Genomic DNA, 19,965 nt, shown 5'->3' with positions numbered 1-19,965 from the left:
GGATCCTTCCACTCACCTCATTCACAGTCACACCCTCCTGACTCTGACAAATGACAGAATTTAAGGCAGTTAACCTAAGGGGTGCGGCTGCCTCCTGAAACACAGCATCCAGGTAACTCACCCCCTCCCTGATATGTTGCAATGTCTGAAGCTCAGACGCCAGCTCACTAGCTCTGAGCTGATGTTCCTCGAGAAACATCTGCAGACGTGGTCACTATGAACCATAATGGTATCCACCAGCCCTCCCATGTTGCAGTTACAACACATCGCCTGACTTTACATCCCTATTTTATTTTATTTAGAATTTAAATTTGTTTTTACTTATTCCACTAATCCTTACTTTCCACAATTTATGTTTCCCCAGCTAGCCTTCATTTCCAAAGTCAGAAAGGTAGAAGAGAAAAGGATTCACCTACCAGTCACTTAGCTGTGATCACACAGACAAGTTCATTCCTCCTGCCTTGGCCTGCGGACTCAATGAAGAAAAACAAGCCATAACAATACCCCCTCCCCCACCTTCCTAATTTCCCACACTTACCTTAACTTCCAAGCATTCAGAGCAAAATGCCACTTCATGCTACGGCACTGGCAATCTTGTTTGTATAGCCTCTACCTCACCTGTTTAAGAAAAAAACGATCTAACTGCTCTAAATGAATCCTCTAGCTAGTCCCCCTAAGGGACCTTGATTTTACCTTCTTTAAATCTGCAAGATTTTCAAATTTCCACCAGCAATTTGTAAAGCAGAAAATTTACCAGCAGTTTGTTTTGGGTTTAAGAGTGGACAACGGAGCGCTATTTGATCTTGAAGGCTTCCAGGTCTTCAGGGGGCATGGATTTAAAAATCACCAGGCCACTTCAAAGGTTTTATAGAATACAGGCACTAATAAAGACTGTAACCTGAAAGTTGCCTGAAATCACCATCCTCAGAGTCATTCCATGTTTCGCAGAGCAAGAGGGAGAAGTGCATCCACGAGACAAACATCCCACTGGAGAGCCCCAAGGTCAACCACTTCCCCCCAGCCCAAGCCCCCTCTGACCCCCAGGTCTGTTGAAGACTCCCACCACTGCAGCCTGGCAGCAGCAGAAGGGGCACATGGACACTGTACTTACCTCCCTGCCCCTTTCTCAGAGTCCATGGCACCTGGTCTATGGTTGTCAGGACCTGGAAATATTGGTGGCTGCTGGACTTCAATGACTTTAAAGTAGAAGTGATAAGGTTCCCTCCCACTCTGGGCAAGAAGCTGACCGGGGCAGGTGCAGCGGGCCGGGAGACTCGCAACAGGTTTGACGCCCGGTGAGAATCCCGATTTGGCCCTCACGCCCGATTCAACAGGCCAACGGGAATCCCGACTGTAGCTAACAGCCCTGGGGAATCCCCCCCTCACCCCCAGGTCTCAAGAATTCTATCATGCACTTTGGTTAATTTATATAAATTAGACAAAGTGATTTGATAAAAGGGGATTAACATTGCTTTATGGTTTAATTCTCCTGCAGTTTGGTTCAGTGTAAGTAAATTGCTGAGAAGCGTGGATTTATAATTTTATTTTGAATATTCTTCTCATGAATTTCTCAAGGAAATATTTGTTTCAACCATGTTAAATATTTGCATTTCTGCTGACTGGTGATCCAAATGAACCGCTCCAGCTGATTAGAATTGCCAGCATCAGCTGATAGGTGAGCTGAGCTGCTATTTCTTCACCTTCTCTTTCTGGAATGTTCTCTGGTTCTTTTCTATCCAGATCATGTATTGTACTAAGACACAATGACATCAGCAGCTTATTGTTACCAGATTTGTTTGCTGGTTAGAAAGTGAGCTTGGACAGCATAATACCAAAGGGAAAACACTCAGCATTTTGATATAAAGTCGTGTCCAAACAGCTTCCAGGATATGTTAGTAGTTGCTATTGAAAGTATTGGGCATTATGAGTCTTTATAGCTGCTCATGATGGGAAAATCTGTTGGAGTACAGTTTTCTTTCAGTTCAGGATTGTTTTCCACTCCGAAAAGCTGCTCTGATGTTGCGCCATCCACAATTCTTACGAGCACAGGTTTCCATTAAAATCGTAGGAAAGCACTGGGTCAAGTCAGAGGCAATGTCAAAATGATTGGGAGAGATTAATTTCCATGATTGGGAATAGCTTATGCTAACCATCTTTTATTTCTTTCAGACTTCCGCTACAATGACCTTGTTTCTCCACGTTATCTGGACCTAATAGCCAATCTCTCTGGGTGCACTGCTCATAGACGGTTCCCAAACTGCTCAGACATATGTTATCATCAGAAGTATCGAAGTCACGATGGCACGTGTAACAATCTCCAGCATCCAATGTGGGGGGCATCGCTCACAGCGTTTCAGAGAATTCTAAAACCAGTTTATGAAAATGGTTTTAGCCTCCCCAGAGGTACTGAATCCAAGCGTTTGTATAGTGGCCATCCCTTACCGCTCCCTCGCCTTGTTTCAACAACAATGATTGGGACAGAGACGATAACTCCAGATGACAGATTTACACACATTCTGATGCAGTGGGGCCAATTTTTGGACCATGATTTGGACCTAACTGTTCCAGCTCTCAGTATGTCGCGATTTTCCGATGGACAGTCTTGCAGCTCCGCATGCAATAATGATCCCCCTTGCTTCCCAATTATGATTCCAGAAAATGATCCTCGCGTAAGAAATGCAAGATGCATGTTTTTTGTTCGCTCCAGTCCAGTTTGTGGCAGTGGCATGACTTCCTTACTGATGAAGTCAGTGTATGCCAGAGAGCAGATTAATCACCTAACATCATACATAGATGCATCTAATGTGTACGGTAGTACAGACCGTGACACCATGGAAGTGAGAGACCTTACAAATCAACACGGTCTGCTAAAAGAAGGTCAGGTTGTGCCAAGATCCGGTAAACACATGTTGCCTTTTGCCACAGGCCAATCGATAGAATGCTTGAAGGATGAAAATGAAAGCCCAATTCCTTGCTTCCTTGCAGGAGATCACAGGGCGAATGAACACGTTGCGCTGACAGCCATGCACACCTTGTGGTTCCGTGAACATAATCGTATTGCTACTGAACTACTGAGATTGAATCCTCACTGGGATGGAGACACTGTTTATCAAGAAGCCCGGAAAATTATTGGAGCACAGATGCAGCACATCACATATAATCACTGGCTCCCTAAAATCCTGGGAGATGTGGGAATGAAAATGATGGGACCATATAATAGCTACAATCCAAATATGAATGGGGCAATCTTTAATGCTTTTGCCACAGCGGCTTTTCGGTTTGGTCACACATTAATCAATCCTATTCTCCATCGACTGAACAGTTCTTTTCAACCAATTCCAGAAGGCCACCTTCCCCTTCACAAGGCTTTCTTCTCTCCCTTCAGACTTATCCAAGAAGGGGGTATTGATCCACTTCTCCGTGGCCTTTTTGCTTCTGCAGGGAAAATGCGAGTCCCCTCAGAGGTTCTCAATTTGGAACTAACGGAGAGGCTCTTTTCCATGGCTCATGCTGTTGCCTTGGACTTGGCAGCAATGAACATCCAGAGGGGTCGGGATCATGGCATCCCTCCCTATCCCGACTACAGAGTATTTTGTAATATGAGTACTGTTCAGGACTTTGAGGACTTACAAAATGAGATCAAGAATCCACAAGTTAGAGACAAACTTAGAAGGTGAGTGTCACCCTGTTGTGAAAATACAGGAGCGGGGGAAGGGAAAGACCATTTCCTTGACAGAAATGTTCCAACATGTCAGAAGATGCTTTTTATTTGAAGCTGTGTAAATAAGTTAATTACCGTATCATGGAATGAGACAGTAAAATGTCCATTGGAAGGAAAGAATGTTTTTCTCATTCCAGACTGTGCCTAAATGGTATTGGGCAAAATTTAATGTAAGTGCCAGATGCAAATTTGCAGCTCAATGGATTAACAGACATGGAAGCTGCTATTTAAATTTTCTACTTGATAGTTTTGTGACAATTACAATATGTCATAATACAACACACATGGCATTCACTTTAATTTGAATTGTTTATTTTCTACAGAGCAGTTTAGCATCAGTTGTGACAACACTCATTTTTTTAAGCAGTACCCAACTCAATAAACCTTCCTAAATTTAATCGAGAAGATTTGAGAAACAGAAAGGTTTAATATATTGGATGGCACATCTCCCCTAGAAATAAATCTTACTCATAGGCAACTTCTGCAGTGGTACAATACTGGGCTTATCATGTTGGCCTCTTGGATTGATGAAGATTACCTGAACTTTTACACTGATTTTACTGATGGTATGTATAACTTTGACAGTTAACTTAGGAGGCTCTGAGTATTTTTTCATTTAGACTGTCATATTCATGTTTAGTTGTAAAGTTGAAACCTACGGGCTGAGAAATTCGATCACATCTAACTATGGGTGTGCATATTTCTGTTCATGTGGGACATAGAAAACGCTTAAAAAGGATGATGATTCATCTCGTTTGCCGTCTATTCTCCTGATACTCTCAAAAAGTTGGTATGCAGGGACAGCAAGTGATTAAGAAGGCAAATAGAATGTTGGCATTTATTACAAGGGGAATGGAACAGAAAAGTCAGGAAAGTTTACGGCAGCTGTACAAAACAGCTCCTGGTGAGACCACATCTGAAGTACTGTGTGCAGTTTTGTCTTACTTACTTGAAAAAAGGTATCATTATGTTAGAGGCAATTCAGAGAAGGTTTGCTCGACTGATTCCTGGGATGAGTGGCTTAATCTTATGAAGGTAGGTTGGGCTTCATTGAAGTTTAGAAGAATGAGATGTGATCTTATTGAAACATATGGGATCCTGAGGGGTTTTGATAGGGTAGATATAGGGAGGATACTTCCACTTGTGGGAGAGGCTGGAACCTGGGGACACAGTTTAAGAATAAGAGGTCTACATTTAAGATGGAGATAAGGAGAATCTTTTCTCTCAAATGGTCATTGGTACGTGGAATTTTCTTCCACAGAAAGCAGTGGAGACTGGGACATTGAATTTATTCAGGGCAGAGTTAGAGCAATTTTTGATAGACAAGGAAGTCAGATTTATGGGGGTGTGGAAGAGGGTGCTGATGACAGAATAAAGTTGAGACACAACCAGATCTGCCATGATCTTATTGAATGATAGAACAGGCTCGAAGGGCTTGATGGTCTACTCCTGCTCCTAAGTCCTATGTTCCTTTGACAATGATAATGGAGTTGTTGGCTAAATATGGCAATCAATCTCAACCAATTATTTCCATGAAAAGTTACGACATGAGGATAACATGATTAATCCATTATCTGGCTGGCCACTCATCTTCCACACACCAAAAACTTGAGTTCATCCAAACCTTCACTGCTCATACCCTAACTCACACAAAGTCCAGTTCAAACACAACCCTGTGATTGCAGATTTATAATTGGCTTCCGGTTTGATAACATCTCAATTTTAATTTCTTAATCTTGTTTCCAAGTCCCTCAATGGCTATCCCTATCTCGTTAATGTCTTCCAACCTTATTTGCCTCCAAGATCTCTGCGCCTCATCCAATTCTGATCTCTTGCACATTCCCTATTTTAAGTGCTTCGTCATTTGTGCTGTGCTTTCAGCTGGTTCAGCTCTAGATTTCCATCCCTAAAACTCTTTTTCTGTCTATCTCTCCCTGCCATTACGACACTCCTTAAAAATTTACCTCTTTGATCAAGCTTTTGGTCATCATCTCTAATATCTCGTAATATGACTTGGTATTAAATGTTTTTATAAGGTTCCTTTGGATTGCCTTGGGACACTTTAACTAGATTAAAATACTATATAGTTGTTGCACCACATGGCAAAACTGGCCTGTATGTGTACCATGCACGCCAAGCCAGAATGGTGATCAGATTTGCTGGACATTATCATTTCATGAATGACAATTTCAAGCTTGCAAGCTACAAACTCCTCATAAAACATGGTTATCAGAAATGTCCTTCAAACTGACATTTATGCAAATCCTTTTCAATGCCTAAACTGAAGCTCCTGTCAAAAATATTTTATGGATAGAAAAGGAGTACAATCATTCATTCTGGATCTAAAAACGTAAGTGTTGCGCAAGTCTTTTTTGTGTCCCTTATTGATACTTATGGCGTGAGAGAAAACTGAAATCTTAGCTGAAACAAAACAAAGATTTGTCAGGGTCTTGATCCAAATGGAACAAAGATAATTGGTTTCAGTCTCACAAAAATCATTACTGATAAAACTCTAATTTGTAGCAACTTTGAAACTCTTTCACAAAATGTAACAGCTGTTTCCAAGCTGAGAAACGGATGTGGAAGATGTCATGTTTCATGTTAAAGGGAACCTAACCCTCAGCAGTGAAATCATTGCTTTCAAATATGATTTTTTTTAAATCTCTGTTTAATGATGCCGTATCTTTTCAGCTGTTTCTTATTCAGTTGGATCACAGAATTCCATCTGAAATTACTTTTTTAGCCCAAGTGAATTGCCATTATTCGCATTAAGGATAAATGATGCCTCCACTGACATGGGGTTAGGCAACTCAGTTGGCATAGAGAATGGGTGCCTCGCAATGGTGGAGAGGGACCATTGTGTCCCACTGGCTAGCCATTGCCCACCGCAAGTCGAGCAGCTCTTGACTAATCGCTTGCTGACCTACCATGACCCATCTCTGTCAATGGATGCTCGGAACTTAGGGAGTTCTGCTCTCTAACTTCTGCTCAGCAAATGGACAGAATCCATTGCACCAAGCAAACAAACCAAACTAATGAAAAGAAAGAAGATGCCAACTCTTCAACTGGCAAGCTGCGGCATCAGGTCCATGTGCATGGGATTCACGGGCAACTTAAAGCTGGCCAATAACACACACAGCATGTGATCAACTTGGACATTAATAAGGTGAGTATAGACATGGAAAGCTTGTCTCTTGTAGGAAAGCTGAGAGTAGATCACTGAAAGGAAAGCATTACTTTAATCTGTCAAGGGAAGAGTTCAGAGGAAATGTGTGAACAAAGTGGAAGCTTCAATGTAAAGAACCCCAACAAATGGTTCAAAAGGTGTTCCCTCTGTCCACTTCTCAACTCAAACAGGGCCAGTTAACCTCATGAATATCTATACTGCAACTTTGTGCTCCATTACAGAAGCGAAAGACTAGTTCTACAAGGATCTTGACTTTGCTATTAGCGGAATATCTAAGTCGGAACATCTTTACCTACTGGAGTATTTCAATGCAAGAGTAGGTACAGGCCATGAGGCATGGCCTTCCTGCATCAGACATGTCCTGGGAAAGATAAATGAGAACTGACAGAGACCACTTGAGCTTTGCTGTTATCATGTGTAACGGAACCTTCTTTCAGAACAACCCATTCCACAAGATGACCTGGAAATATCCAAGATCAGGGAATTGGCACCAGCAGGATCTGATCATCATCAGAATCTGAACAGCATTGCCAACACAGGCAGCTATCACAGCCCTGACTGTAATGCAAATCACTCCCTGTTGTGCAACAAGGATAGGGTTCAACTCTTGAAGATTTTTCATTCAAAGCAGAAATGCCATTCTCATATCAACATGAGCCATACTGTCTACCTAGATAAAAATCAACAATTCAACTCGATTGAACAAGCCATCCCCAGCATTCCCACACTGAGTGCAGACAAGAGATGAAATATATTTCAAGACAACATCTACAATACAAACTCTTAACATATGGGAAGCAATAGCAGAAAATTGCTGACTGAGTTTGAAGCTAACATCATGTGATGGAAACAGTTCTTGAAGCCAAGTGATCCACTCTCATTAACTATAAAAGAGATTCAAGCTCGAAGACTCAGAATGCTTGTAACCAGTGGGATTCCACAGGGATCAGTCCTGGGACTGCAACAGTTTACAATATACATTAATAACTTGGAGGAAGGAAGTGAATGTATTGTAGCCAATTTGCAGACAACACAAAACTAAGTGGAAAGGCAAGTTGTGAGAGGGATACAAAGTGGGCAAAAAGTTGGCAAATGGAGTATAATGTGGGAAAATCTGAAGATGTTCATTTTGGAAGGGAGAACAAAAGAACAGTATTATTTAAATAGAGAAAAACTGTGGAAAGCTATGGCACAAATGGACCTGGGAGGTACTTGTGCACAAAACAGAGAAAGTTAGTACACAGGTGCAGCAGGTAATCAGGAAGGGTAATGGAATGTTAACCCTTATTTCAAGGGAGTTGGAGAATAAGAATAGAGAAATCTCGCTGCAGCTGTACAAGGCACTAGTTAGACCACATCTGGAATACTATGATTAGTTTTGGTCCCTTATTTAAGGAAATATGTTATTTCATTGGAGGCAGTTCAGAGAAGGTTCACCAGGATGATCCCTGGCATGGAGGGGTTGTCTTATGAGGAAAGGTTAAGCAGGTTGGGACTCTAATCATTGGAATTTAGAAGAATGAGAAGTGATCTCATTGAAACATATAGGATTCTTAAGGAGCTTGACAGGGTAAATGCTGAGAGGATGTTTCCCCTTATGGAAGAGTCTAGGACCAGAGGGCATAATCTCAGAATAAAGGGATGCCAATTTAAAACTGAGATGAGGAGGAATTTCTTATCTCAGGTGGTTGTGAGTCTTTGGAACTTCTTGCCACTGAGAGCAGGGGGCAGAGTCTTTGTGCATATTTAAGGCTGAGATAGATAGATTTTTGATCAGTTAAGGGAATCAAGGGTTATGGGGAAAGAGCAGGAAAGTGAACGTGAGGAATGTCGGATCAACCATGATCCGATGTAATGGCAGAGCAGACTCGAGGGGCCAAACAGTCCACTCCTGTTCCTATTTCTTGAAGTCTTGTCATGGCAGAGCTGGATATGGAATCCACAGTGGAGGAGCTTAGCAAAGCTACAGATGTGCTTGCCATGTGCAAAGCTCCAGGTGATGATGCCATGCCACCTGAACTCATTAAGTATGGAAACCACTCTCTTTCAGCATCTACACGAGTTTACCTGTCTCAGTTGGAGGGAGGGGACAGTACCTTGTGACTTGTGTGATGGAAATACTGTGACCCCGTACAAGAACAAAGGCAACTGCGTCAATTACAACAGCTATCAAGGTATCGTCCTGCTAAGCATTGTGGGAAATGTATTTGCCCATGTTGTCAGTTTGCAGATCCTGGCTGAATGCATCCATTCTGAATCCTAGTGTGGTTTCAGAACTAGAAGATCCACAAGTGGCAGTGGAGCAGCTGCTAAGATAAATGCCATGAACAAAGGAGAACACGAGATATTGCCTTCATCAATTCCACCCAGCCATGTTACAATGTGACAAGAGGCAATCTGTTTAAGCTAATAGGGAAATTGGCTGCCCATCAAAGCTTCTCAATTTGATCTTCTGTTTCCATGACAACATGATGGGTAAGGGACAACATCAGATCACTTTGAGATCCATAATGGGGTGAACCAGTCTTGCATTCTGGCACTGACCTTTTCTTCTCTTTGCTGCTTTCATATGTCTTCATGCCATCTCCAGGGGTGTTTGCCTTGCTCACCTGAGGTCCAATACAAAGGTGGGCCATACTAGCCTTCCATAGGAAGGAACAACTTCAATGACAAATAGACAGACTCTCTCTTGCCTGTAAAATGTTTGATTTGACCATCAGCAACACTAAGACAAATTTCATAGTCCAGGATGTTGCCATATCTTCACATCTCTGACCAAATGACTCTGGAGGTTGTTGATAGCTTCACATATCTATACTCTACAATTACCAGCAATCTATCACTTGATGCTGAAATTAACTCATGTTTCACAATATCTGCAGCTGTTACATCCAAGCTTAGTAAGAGAGTGTGGAACAACAGCAACCTGACTGAGCATGCCAAACTGAGTCCAGCAAACCTGTGTCTTCAGCACTCTTTACAGAAGTGAGGTGTGGACAACATATGCTGGGCAGGAGAAAATGCTGAACAGTTTTCACCTTCGCTATCTCATGTATATCCTTGGCAATCTTTTCAGGATGAGGCCTCCAGCTCAACGGTCCTGAAGCATGTTAATTCCATCAATGTATATTCCTAGTGAGCCAATGATGTCTGCGCTAGCTCAACCTTGATCAACAGATGGATGATGGTCATATCCCCAAAGACCTTTTGTACGGTGAACTGGCCATTGGGTTGTGACCTCCTGAGCATCCATTCTTCCTCTATAAAGGCACCAGCAAACGGATATCAAGATTGCCGGCTGACAGTGAGGAGTCAGTCACTGACAGCCTTGACCTCTGGAGGCTGAATGTTTCGAAGGGCATTCAAAGAGGCAAGCAGAAACAAAAATCTCAGCTGACTGAGAAGAAGGTTCAGAGAAAGCAGAGGGAGATGAATCGTGCACCTTCTTGGCCCGCTGTGATCCTTTTCAGCAAATGTGACAGAGACTGCAACTCCAGAGTGGGGCTCCTGAGCCACACATGGACTGGGACTTTTAGTATACTGGAGATTCCCATCCTGCCATTTGAAGAGGCAGCGGAAAACACATCCCCGCAGACCTGGTCTGCCCTGCAGAGAGGGATTGGGGGGGGGGGATGGGAGAGATGGAAGGAGATGCCCATAGGTAAAAGAGGGCTTCTCATGGAGCCGTCTCCATCTTTCCACCCAAGACCTGAACCCAATAACCGGGAACTCCTTCCACCAGCCTAAAAACTGACGCTGGGTGGAAAACAAGCCCATGTGTGGATAATATTGACCATTTAAAGCCCTCAACTGGGGCAAAGGCGGTCAGCCCTTCCAAGGCCTTGCCAGCCTCAGCTTAAAATTGCAAAGAGGTTGGGATAGGCGGGAACTTAGTGAGAAGCCCATCCAAGGAATTTTACGCTTGCTCCCACCCCCCACCTACAAACCTGTTGGCAGGGAGCTTAAAACTCAGGCCCAGTGGATGCTTAACGCAGAATTGACCACAATGGCACAAACCATCCCCTTACAAGATGGCATGCTGCCACAAAAAAAAACTGATGCAATGTTCTTGGAGAAGTCTAGTTTTTTTTTACTTAAACAATAATGAATTCAGGGAGAAGCCTGTAAGCGTTTGTTGAAATAATTTATGCCACATTCTAACAGGAAGAAAGATATGACAACCAGGAGACTTAAATAAATCATTGTAGACTGTTCTGACAAGAGTAATAGGAAACAGCTGACAAATGCTGTAAACTAAACAAAGAAAAAAATGACAGTTAGAAAAAATACAGTAAAGGGACTGACTTAACAGCAAAGATTAATTTTTCCTTTAAAGGGCCACCATTGTGGTTTAGAGAAAGGTTTTGGGCAGTACCTATTCCTGGAACAGTTGAATCCAAAGACTGAGGGTGTAAAATTGGGCCTCCTTGTGCCTGTTTTTACAGGTGGAAAATGGATGCAAAATGTCAAATTTAGAATGTTCACTTCTCATCCAATACTATATCAAGCCATATTGGACACGTAAATTGATACTTTGTGTTAGAAAGAATGAGAAAAGGTAATATAAATTAAAAGGTACAGTTTGGGGGGTACAGGAACAAGGTATATGGGGGTATATGGTTGTTTTTTAAACTTCCAATCTTCATTGGTTCTTCCTCAGCCGGTTTCTTGCAATAATTTTCCCACCTCAGCCTAGTCTTGTCCTTATCATACAAGTATCCATTCACATCCTTGATATCTATTCCTGGGTTTACAAACTTCTTTCCAGCTATGACCTTGACCAGTAAATGTACCTTCGAAGTGTTACCATTCTTTTTGTTTGAAGAATATTTTTATTGAAAGTTTTCATTTTACATTTGCCACGAAATGCAACAGATCCCCAAAGATCTAATACAGTGCAGAGTAATAATTATTCCATACAAACATACAAAAAAATCAGTGAAAATTAATACAAATTATTCCAATTATCCACCATTGCAAGCGTTGTAGCTGATGTCTCCTCTCATAAGGATAAGGAAAGATATCAGAGAGTGTGGGGATCTCAGGATAACAGGATAACATTGTGAGAACATGGCCCCAGAATGCATGCCCTCCTCCAAAGGATAACATAGACAGAGCTACAAAATATATGGAATCCCTCATGGGATAATATACAAGAGCCTAATTCAGCATTCCAGCATCCCAGGTCCCCCCAGGCAATGAAAGGATAATCCATGAAAGGGGAAACATCAGACTACTGCCATCGGTACAAGCTATAGCATAGCAGTGTATACTCTCATGTATAGGAACCAGTAAGCCAAGGATTCACATACCTCGCCCAGGCTCACGGCACTAAAATCCCTCTCTGAAGTCTCATATAAAACCACTTGGAGGAGGTTTACCTATCCTTTCAACCAGCCCAATCTCCAACCGAAGATTCGCACTCAGGGCCTGCAACCAACAGAACATCATAACCCCAGAGGAACCAAACCTCAGGAAGAAGAACAGTCCAGTAGCTACCAGAAGGGGACATCATGGGCAATCTACTCCCCCATCTAAAATACCATCCGCCCGACCCAGTAAAACACAGCCACTACTGCCCTGACTTGCTCTACAACACCCTAAAATAAGGGCCAACAAAACAAGAACACTTGCATTACTCTTACATGTCAACTATCCCTCTCTCTAGATACCCCAAAAGCACCACCCAGGCCCCACTATCAATGAAATTCAACCCATTACTCACCTCAAAAGAGAAATCATCACAACCAGACAATATGCCCATTGTGCCCTCCATGGGCCAAATAATCAAATAACCACTGCCTGTTCAGCTAAATCAAAATATGGGCGGCACGGTAGCACAGTGGTTAGCACTGTTGCTTCACAGCTCCAGGGACCTGGGTTTGATTCCCGGCTTGGGTCACTGTCTGTGTGGAGTTTGCACATTCTCCTCGTGTCTGCGTGAGTTTCCTTCAGGTGCTCCGGTTTCCTCCCACAGTCCAAAGGGTTAGGTTGATTGGCCATGCTAAAATTGCCCTTAGTGTCCTGAGATGCGTAGGTTAGGGGGATTAGTGGGTAAATATGTTGGAATATGGGGGTAGGGCCTGGGTGGGATTGTGGTCGGTGCAGACTCGATGGGCCGAATGGCCTCTTTCTGTACTGTAGGGTTTCTATGATTCTATGATTTTAAGACCAACCCAAAAAGGCTAGATATTCAAAAATTAGTCAGCTATACCCGGTGTGCCCAAACCATAATTCCCCCACTCCAACATCACCGGAGATGCCAGTGACTTAGGAAAAGAAAAAAGGACACTTTTTTTTCAAGATACACGATCTTGTCTGTACTTGCTCAGGAAACAAGCAAAGATTCCTTAGTCCCATAGTAACCAAAATGCAAAATGGAAAACGTGACCCCAGTTGTCCCAATGGGGAACTTTACTCACCCACAGTGAGGAATCAAGGCCGTAACAACCATCTCCATACCAAACCACCTATCCACCACCCTGCTATGGTACTACTCATCTTTAAAAAAAAGGCAAAGGGTACTAAATTTATACTCCCCCAGTTTAATGATGAACTGCAGGATAATACATCATTCACGGAGCATGAAACGGCCAAACCATGACAAGAATGTCAAGCATCTTCCAGGATCCATCCAAAGGTTTACTGAAGCCTCTATACCTCCACCATGTCATCATCCCAAAGCCCCAGCAAAGAAAAGCCTAAGCCCTGGCAAGTGGCAAAGACTCAACAAATCCAGCCACCTCCAACCCTTTTTGACAAACACTAAGGACAGCAGAAGACCAGTGGTCAGAACCTTTGACTTGAACCAAGCCTCGAAGACTGGATGCAATGTGCTTCATCAACCTCACGACGCACATCCCTCAAATGGAGATTGTGAAAGCATGGCAGCCAATTCTCAAATTCGGCTGGGGGTTCATCCCCAGCTTCCCTCGGAAAACTGGGCTCACAGACATTCCTTCAGTCCCATCTTCCTGAGCCAACCAGGCTATACGACACACCAGGAGCAGGACTTCCAAAAACTGAAGGTGAGCCTTCACAAAAGAAACTGTTCTTTCCATTAACAGGATTCTCTTCTCTGTTTCATCCATTCTTATTAGGATATCGCGCCATTCCTCAAAGTGAGCACTAAAAGTTTAGATTGTCGTCCACAACTGCACCTATAATAAGGGGCTGAGGACACAGCCTTGTGGGGGCACCAGTGTTCAGGATGATCGTGGAGGAGGTGTTGTTGCCTATCCTTATTGATTGCGGTCCGTGGGTTAGGGAGTTCAGGATCTAGTCACAGAGGGAGGAGCCGAGACTAGGCCATGGAGTTTGGAGATGAGTTTTGTCGGAATAATAGTGTTAAAGGCTGAGCTGTCATCGATAAATAGGACTCTGACACAGATGTCGTTGTTATCTCGGTGTTTCAGAGTTGAGTGCAGGGCCAGGGAGATGGCATCTGCTGTGGACCTGTTGCGGCAGTAGGTGAACTGTAGTGGATCCAGGCAGTCCGGGAGGCTGGAATTGATTCATGCCATGACTAACCTTTCGAAGCACTTCATAATGATGGACGTCAGATCCACCGGACGATAGTCATTAAGGCACGCTATTTGGCTTTTCTTTGGTACCGGGATGATGGTCGTCTTCTTGAAGCAGATACGGACCTCAGATTGTTGTTAAGCAAAGTTGAAGATGTTTGCAAATACCTCTGCCAGCTAGTCTGCGCAGGATCTGAGCGCTTGTCCAGGCTTGTTGCATTCCGTGGATGCTTTCCTCCTCCACTATCGTAGAAGGTTCAGCACTCTGACTTCTTCTGGTCACTGGCTGCCCATCTGACCTCAGAAAGATGCATCAGGTTAATCTTTCTGCCTCCAAGCACACATGCTCTCGCTTTCCTGTAGCTGTCAGTGTCCTTACCTTCCAGGTTGCCAAGTTCAGTTCTTTGTGATGTTCATAGACATGTGGTTGATCAGAGACATGATCAGGTTGATCAGAGACATCTTACTTTAATGAACTTAGGTGTGCCTCATCATACAGTGCTTCACGTATATTGTCAGATGCATATCCCTCTCCAGTCACATCTAGGTGCCACACAGTCCTGGAGGTCTCAGCTCTCAGTTTCCTTGTCATCAATTGACATGATCTCCTATGCAAGATAATTAGGTATTTTTCTTCATCCAGTATTGTCACTGAGCACTTGCTGTGCTGTGCTACACAGCATCAGTAGCAGGAAGTCCATTTTTTTCTGACCTGACTAAAGACCCACCGAAATAGAAGTTCAATGCCATGGTGACTTTTAACAATACTGACATTTGATTGCCTCCCAATCCATGAGGATGTATGTCATCCTGAAGGAGCTGACACAAGTGAGTGACGGAAAGCCGAGATATTCTCAACTGTTTCCGACATTGCCTCTCTGACAGTTGCGTGTCATTACTCGACATTTTACTGACCCCTGGATGCCATCATCCCAAGCTGCCTCACCCTCTGCTGGTGCTCTTTTGGTGTTCAGGTCATTGTTGCATCTGGCCCTGGGCTACTTTCTACAAGTTGCTCTTCAGCCGTGACAGAGTTAGCAGAAGTACTCGGTGCACTTGCACCTTGTCTGCCTGAGATGAACTATGGCACAATGTAGAGAACAATCTGGTCAGCTCACACTTTATGGTCCTCCCTGCTAACCTGAACACTTCTAACCAATGAAAAGCCCTATACTTTGTGTCGAGTGCAATTTGGTTTTCAATTGCTGCACCGTGGACAACTCCATCCTCCACCTGTACTCTGTAGGTTTCTTTGGGTTGTCTGCACAGCCTCCATCCTCCCTCCCTTGCTCAGCCATATCTTGATTTCCACCCCACCCCCTCCCTTCATCCCTCTTTCTCTTAACCAGCAATTCCCCTTTCATAGCTGCCACCTGATCTCGATGTATCATTGTCACCTCTTCCCTGGTTCAACCACACAAGAAAAACATCAGCTACCCAGCCCAAACCCAGGTGGAAGACTACCTGACCTGCTGCATGCCACCTTTAAACAGTTGTGGATCTGAAACCACCATGTGTCTGTCTCGTTTGCTGCAGAGTTAACCACACAAGTCCAATTTAAACTGGTGAACTGGTGAGGGGTATGGGGTTTAAAGAGTGTGTGTGACATGCTAATGTATTAGAAATAACTTGCCGCCACTTGTTGTCAGGGAGCACGATTCAGTTTCAATCAGCTGCCACCTTAATTCATTATTTTCAGCCCGGTATTGTGAAGCTGACGTTTCGACTCCCACCTCATTTTCTCATTCCCGGTAGCAGCACAAGATTCTGGATGTTGACTTTGCAGGGATGCAGACAGGATTCACCAGAATAATATTGGAGCTAAAAGGGTTAAGTTCTGAGGTTAGAATAGAATAGAATAGAATCCCTACAGTGCAGAAGGAGGCCATTCAGCCTGCACCGACCACAATCCCACCCATGCCCTATCCTGTAACCCCACATACTTACCCAACTAATCCCCCTGACACTAAGGGGCAATTTAGCCAATTCACCTAACCCGCACATCTTTGGAGAGTGGGAGGAAACCGGAGCACTGGGAGGAAACCCATGCAGACACTTGGAGAACATGCAGACTTCACACAGACAGTGACCCGAGGCTGGAATTGAACCCGGGTCCCTGGAGCTGGGTTCACCATTGTGCCACCGTGCTGCCCTTGGTTGAATAAAATTGCCTTGTTTTCTCTTCATCATAGAAGATTGGGCTGGAGGCAAGTCTGGAAGTACTTTTTCATACAAAGGTTACCTGTAATCTGGAATTCTCCCCATCGAAAAGGCTGTGGAAACTTGGGCAATTGCAGCTTTTATAAGTGAGATTAACAAACTTTTGTTAATTTGGGGGATCAGGGGATCGGAACTAAGGCAGGTAAATGGAGTCCAGGTGATCATCAGCCATGATCTATTAGAATGGCAGAGCAAGTTTGAAGGGCTGAATGTCTTACCACTCATGCGGGAGGCAGGTTTAGGAATGCCAGCGGAGTAAAGAACCTGGAAGAGGATCGAGGGAAGAGAAATCCAGTTTGCATATTAAGGCAATGGTAGGTTTTTCTGTCCACTTGCCCCCATCTCTGCCACAATCCATGCCATTTCAGGCAACGTTGCAAAGAAACGTGTGTGGTTTGACTCCTGAATGCTGGTCTAGCTTCTCATCATAAAACAGCCTCTTATATTCCCTTTGGGTCTTATACATCTGTGTCATATAAATTTAATATGATGTGAAGTCAACAGTCTGGAATTTGACACTGTACATGGCTGCCTTTTGCCATAAATGCCTCAAACTGAATTTTTTGGATGGCTGGATCTCACTTTCCACCATTGGAAGAGTCAGCGAACAACACATCCCCACCGATTCTGAGCGCCCCACTGCCATTTCATGCTTGAATGAGCATTAAGTGGCACCGCTCTCAGGAGAACATAGCGCCTTTAGAGAGCTGTCAGCAACTGTCCAGTCCCTGCAGTGACAGCGCTGTGGCGATGATGGGGAGATGCCGGAATTAGACTATGGTGGGCACAGTAAGAACCCTTACAACACTAGGTTAAAATCCAACAGGTTTATTTGGAATCACGAGCTTTCGGAGCATTGCTCCTTCACTCATCTGATGAAGGGGGCAGCACTCCGAGAGCTTGTGATTCCAAATAAATCTGTTGGACTTTAACCTGGTGTTGTGAGACTCCTTACAGCGCTGTTGTGGACAGACGAAGAAATGCAGAAAGAGGCCTGGGTCGATGTTCAGGAACTGGAGGACCAGTTAACTTAAGGGTCCCAGGGCAAGGAGGATAGGGAATGCCTGGGGCGAGGGGTATGGTGTTGTGAAGGGGGTGATTGGGGAGAGACTGGGGGATGGAGGGAGGTCTGGAGGTCACCGGACCCTAAGTCGGGGGGCACCCTGTGGTGAACCATCGTTGGTTCCCACTGTGGGATTGTTCTAATGTTGTTGTTGGGTTGTTCTAATGTTGTTGGGCTAGGGTGGGATTGATACACCTGTGGTTGTAACTGTTGTGGCACATCCCAGTCGGGCTCCGCCTCCTGGGAGAGGTATAAGACCCCCTGCTCGGGCGGGACCTCTTCAGTCTGGGATAGTGTGTTAAAGTTCTGATAGTTCCATTGTTAGTTAATAAAAGCCTTCTTTTACCGAAGCTTTGTGCCTTGTGTCCAATTGATGCGCATCACACCCTCAATCCTTCGCACCTAGGAAGTAACTTTGTTGTTAAATGACCTTCCTCCATGGAGGTACGTTCCCCCTACCAACCTAAAAATTGAGGCTAGGCATAAAACAACAGTTTAGTGGCCATTAATTGCTTACTTAAGGCTCTCAGCTGGGGCAAGAGTGGGCTTCACATGCGAGGCCATGCCCACCCCGGCATAAAATCACTGTGTAGTTGGGATCAGTGGGCATCGGGAGGGAATTGTGTCCCCTCAGTTTAAGGGATTCCCCCCCGCCAACCCCTAAAAACCTGCTGGGGGGGGGGGAGATGAAATTCTGGTCATAGATAATTTCATTCATCACATGACACCCTTGCAAGGTTAGAGCACAAGACAAGCTCTTCACCCTAGTAGGATGAAGACAATTGCCCAGATTTGGGGTTGACTGGCAGTATGGTACTTATTGTTCACTATGCTCTGACAGCTCAGTTTTTGCAGGTTTTTAATGGAGACATTAGCTGTCATCAGGCATCTGATCCAATGGAATTCTTTAAAGTTTATTTATTAGTCACAAGTAAAGCTTACATTAACACTGCAATGAAGTTACTGTGAAATTCCTCTAGTCGCCACAGTCCGGCGCCTATTCGGGTCAATGCGCCTAACCAGCACGTCTCTCAGAATGTGGGAGGAAACCAGAGCACCCTGAGGAAACCCACGCAGACACGGGGAGGACGTGCAAACTCCACACAGACAGTGACCCAAGCCGGGAATCGAACCCGGGTCCCTGGCGCTGTGAAGTTTAAAGTTTATTAGTCACAAGTAAAGCTTACAGTAACACTGCAATGAAGTTACTGTGAAATTCCCCTAGTCGCCACAGTCCGGCGCCTATTCGGGTCAATGCACCTAACCAGCACGTCTCTCAGAATGTGGGAGGAAGCCAGGGCACCCTGAGGAAACCCACGCAGACACGGGGAGGACGTGCAAACTCCACACAGACAGTGACCCGAGGCCGAGAATTGAACTCGGGTCCCTTGAGCTGTGAAGCAGCAGTGCTAACCACTGTACCACCATGCCGCCCGCAGCAGTGCTAACCACTGTGCTACCATGCCGCCCTGCGCTCTTGACAGGGCATCTTCAAAAGTTTAATTTTCAATGCCAGAGTGACTGTTTGACAGTTGTTATGATTTACAAATCCATTAAAAGTTCACTTACTCCTGAACAAGCAAGCCCTAACATTTTCTGCCCTGTGAGTAACCTGTGAGTAAACACAGCAACTTCATGCAGTTAAATTGATGTAAGTGCTACATATCAAGGTTCTACTATAGTGCAATCTGTGGAGGAGCAGGGTAACTTGAAGTGCAATGTTGGATTTCTGTATTTAACTATGCTTAAGTATAAGCTCTTATCTGATTTTCTTCATAATAGTGGTAAATACTGAGCACTCACAATATAAAATCCAGGCCAGTATACTGATTGATATACATCTAAATGAGTACTGGAATTTTATTCTGACAATATGAAAAACATGTACAAGGAAATTTGCATCCATTTTCAGTTGGCTGAATGTGATATGATGTATTTATGGAAATTATAAATACCAGAAGATGTCCTGTGTTAGGACATCAGTCATCTGGGCTATCTACTCTTCTTACACTGGAGAGGAGTTAGAAGAAAGCATTAAAAGAAGCACAGGATTGTAGGGTGCTGGATACAAACTCCTTTACTCTGCTCACTCCCCACAGAGCATCTCCACCCTACCTCAGTGAAACTTGCAGACCCTCTCCGTCCTCCCTTGATCAGCTATTTTCTTTAGCTGAACCTCTTTGCCTTATCTTGTTTTATAATTAGTCTTTTGAATAGTGTCCCTTACCTATTAGTGTCCCTCTACATTCCT

General features: G+C 44.1%; 1 protein-coding gene across 1 annotated transcript in view; it reads left to right on the top strand.

The window, feature by feature from the left end:
- The window catches only part of LOC144495749 (peroxidasin homolog), a 420,109-nt gene that overhangs the window by 343,428 nt on the left and 56,716 nt on the right, over positions 1-19,965 (top strand). The window contains exon 17 of the mRNA XM_078216142.1: positions 2,170-3,673. Within this exon, the coding sequence (XP_078072268.1) occupies positions 2,170-3,673 (1,504 nt within the window). The remainder of the gene's footprint in view (positions 1-2,169; positions 3,674-19,965) is intronic.

Source organism: Mustelus asterias, chromosome 7 (assembly GCF_964213995.1).
Source record: "Mustelus asterias chromosome 7, sMusAst1.hap1.1, whole genome shotgun sequence".
NCBI lineage: Eukaryota > Metazoa > Chordata > Chondrichthyes > Carcharhiniformes > Triakidae > Mustelus > Mustelus asterias.
The sequence above is the reverse complement of the archived record's forward strand: the minus strand, read 5'-3'. Positions and strand labels throughout refer to the sequence as shown.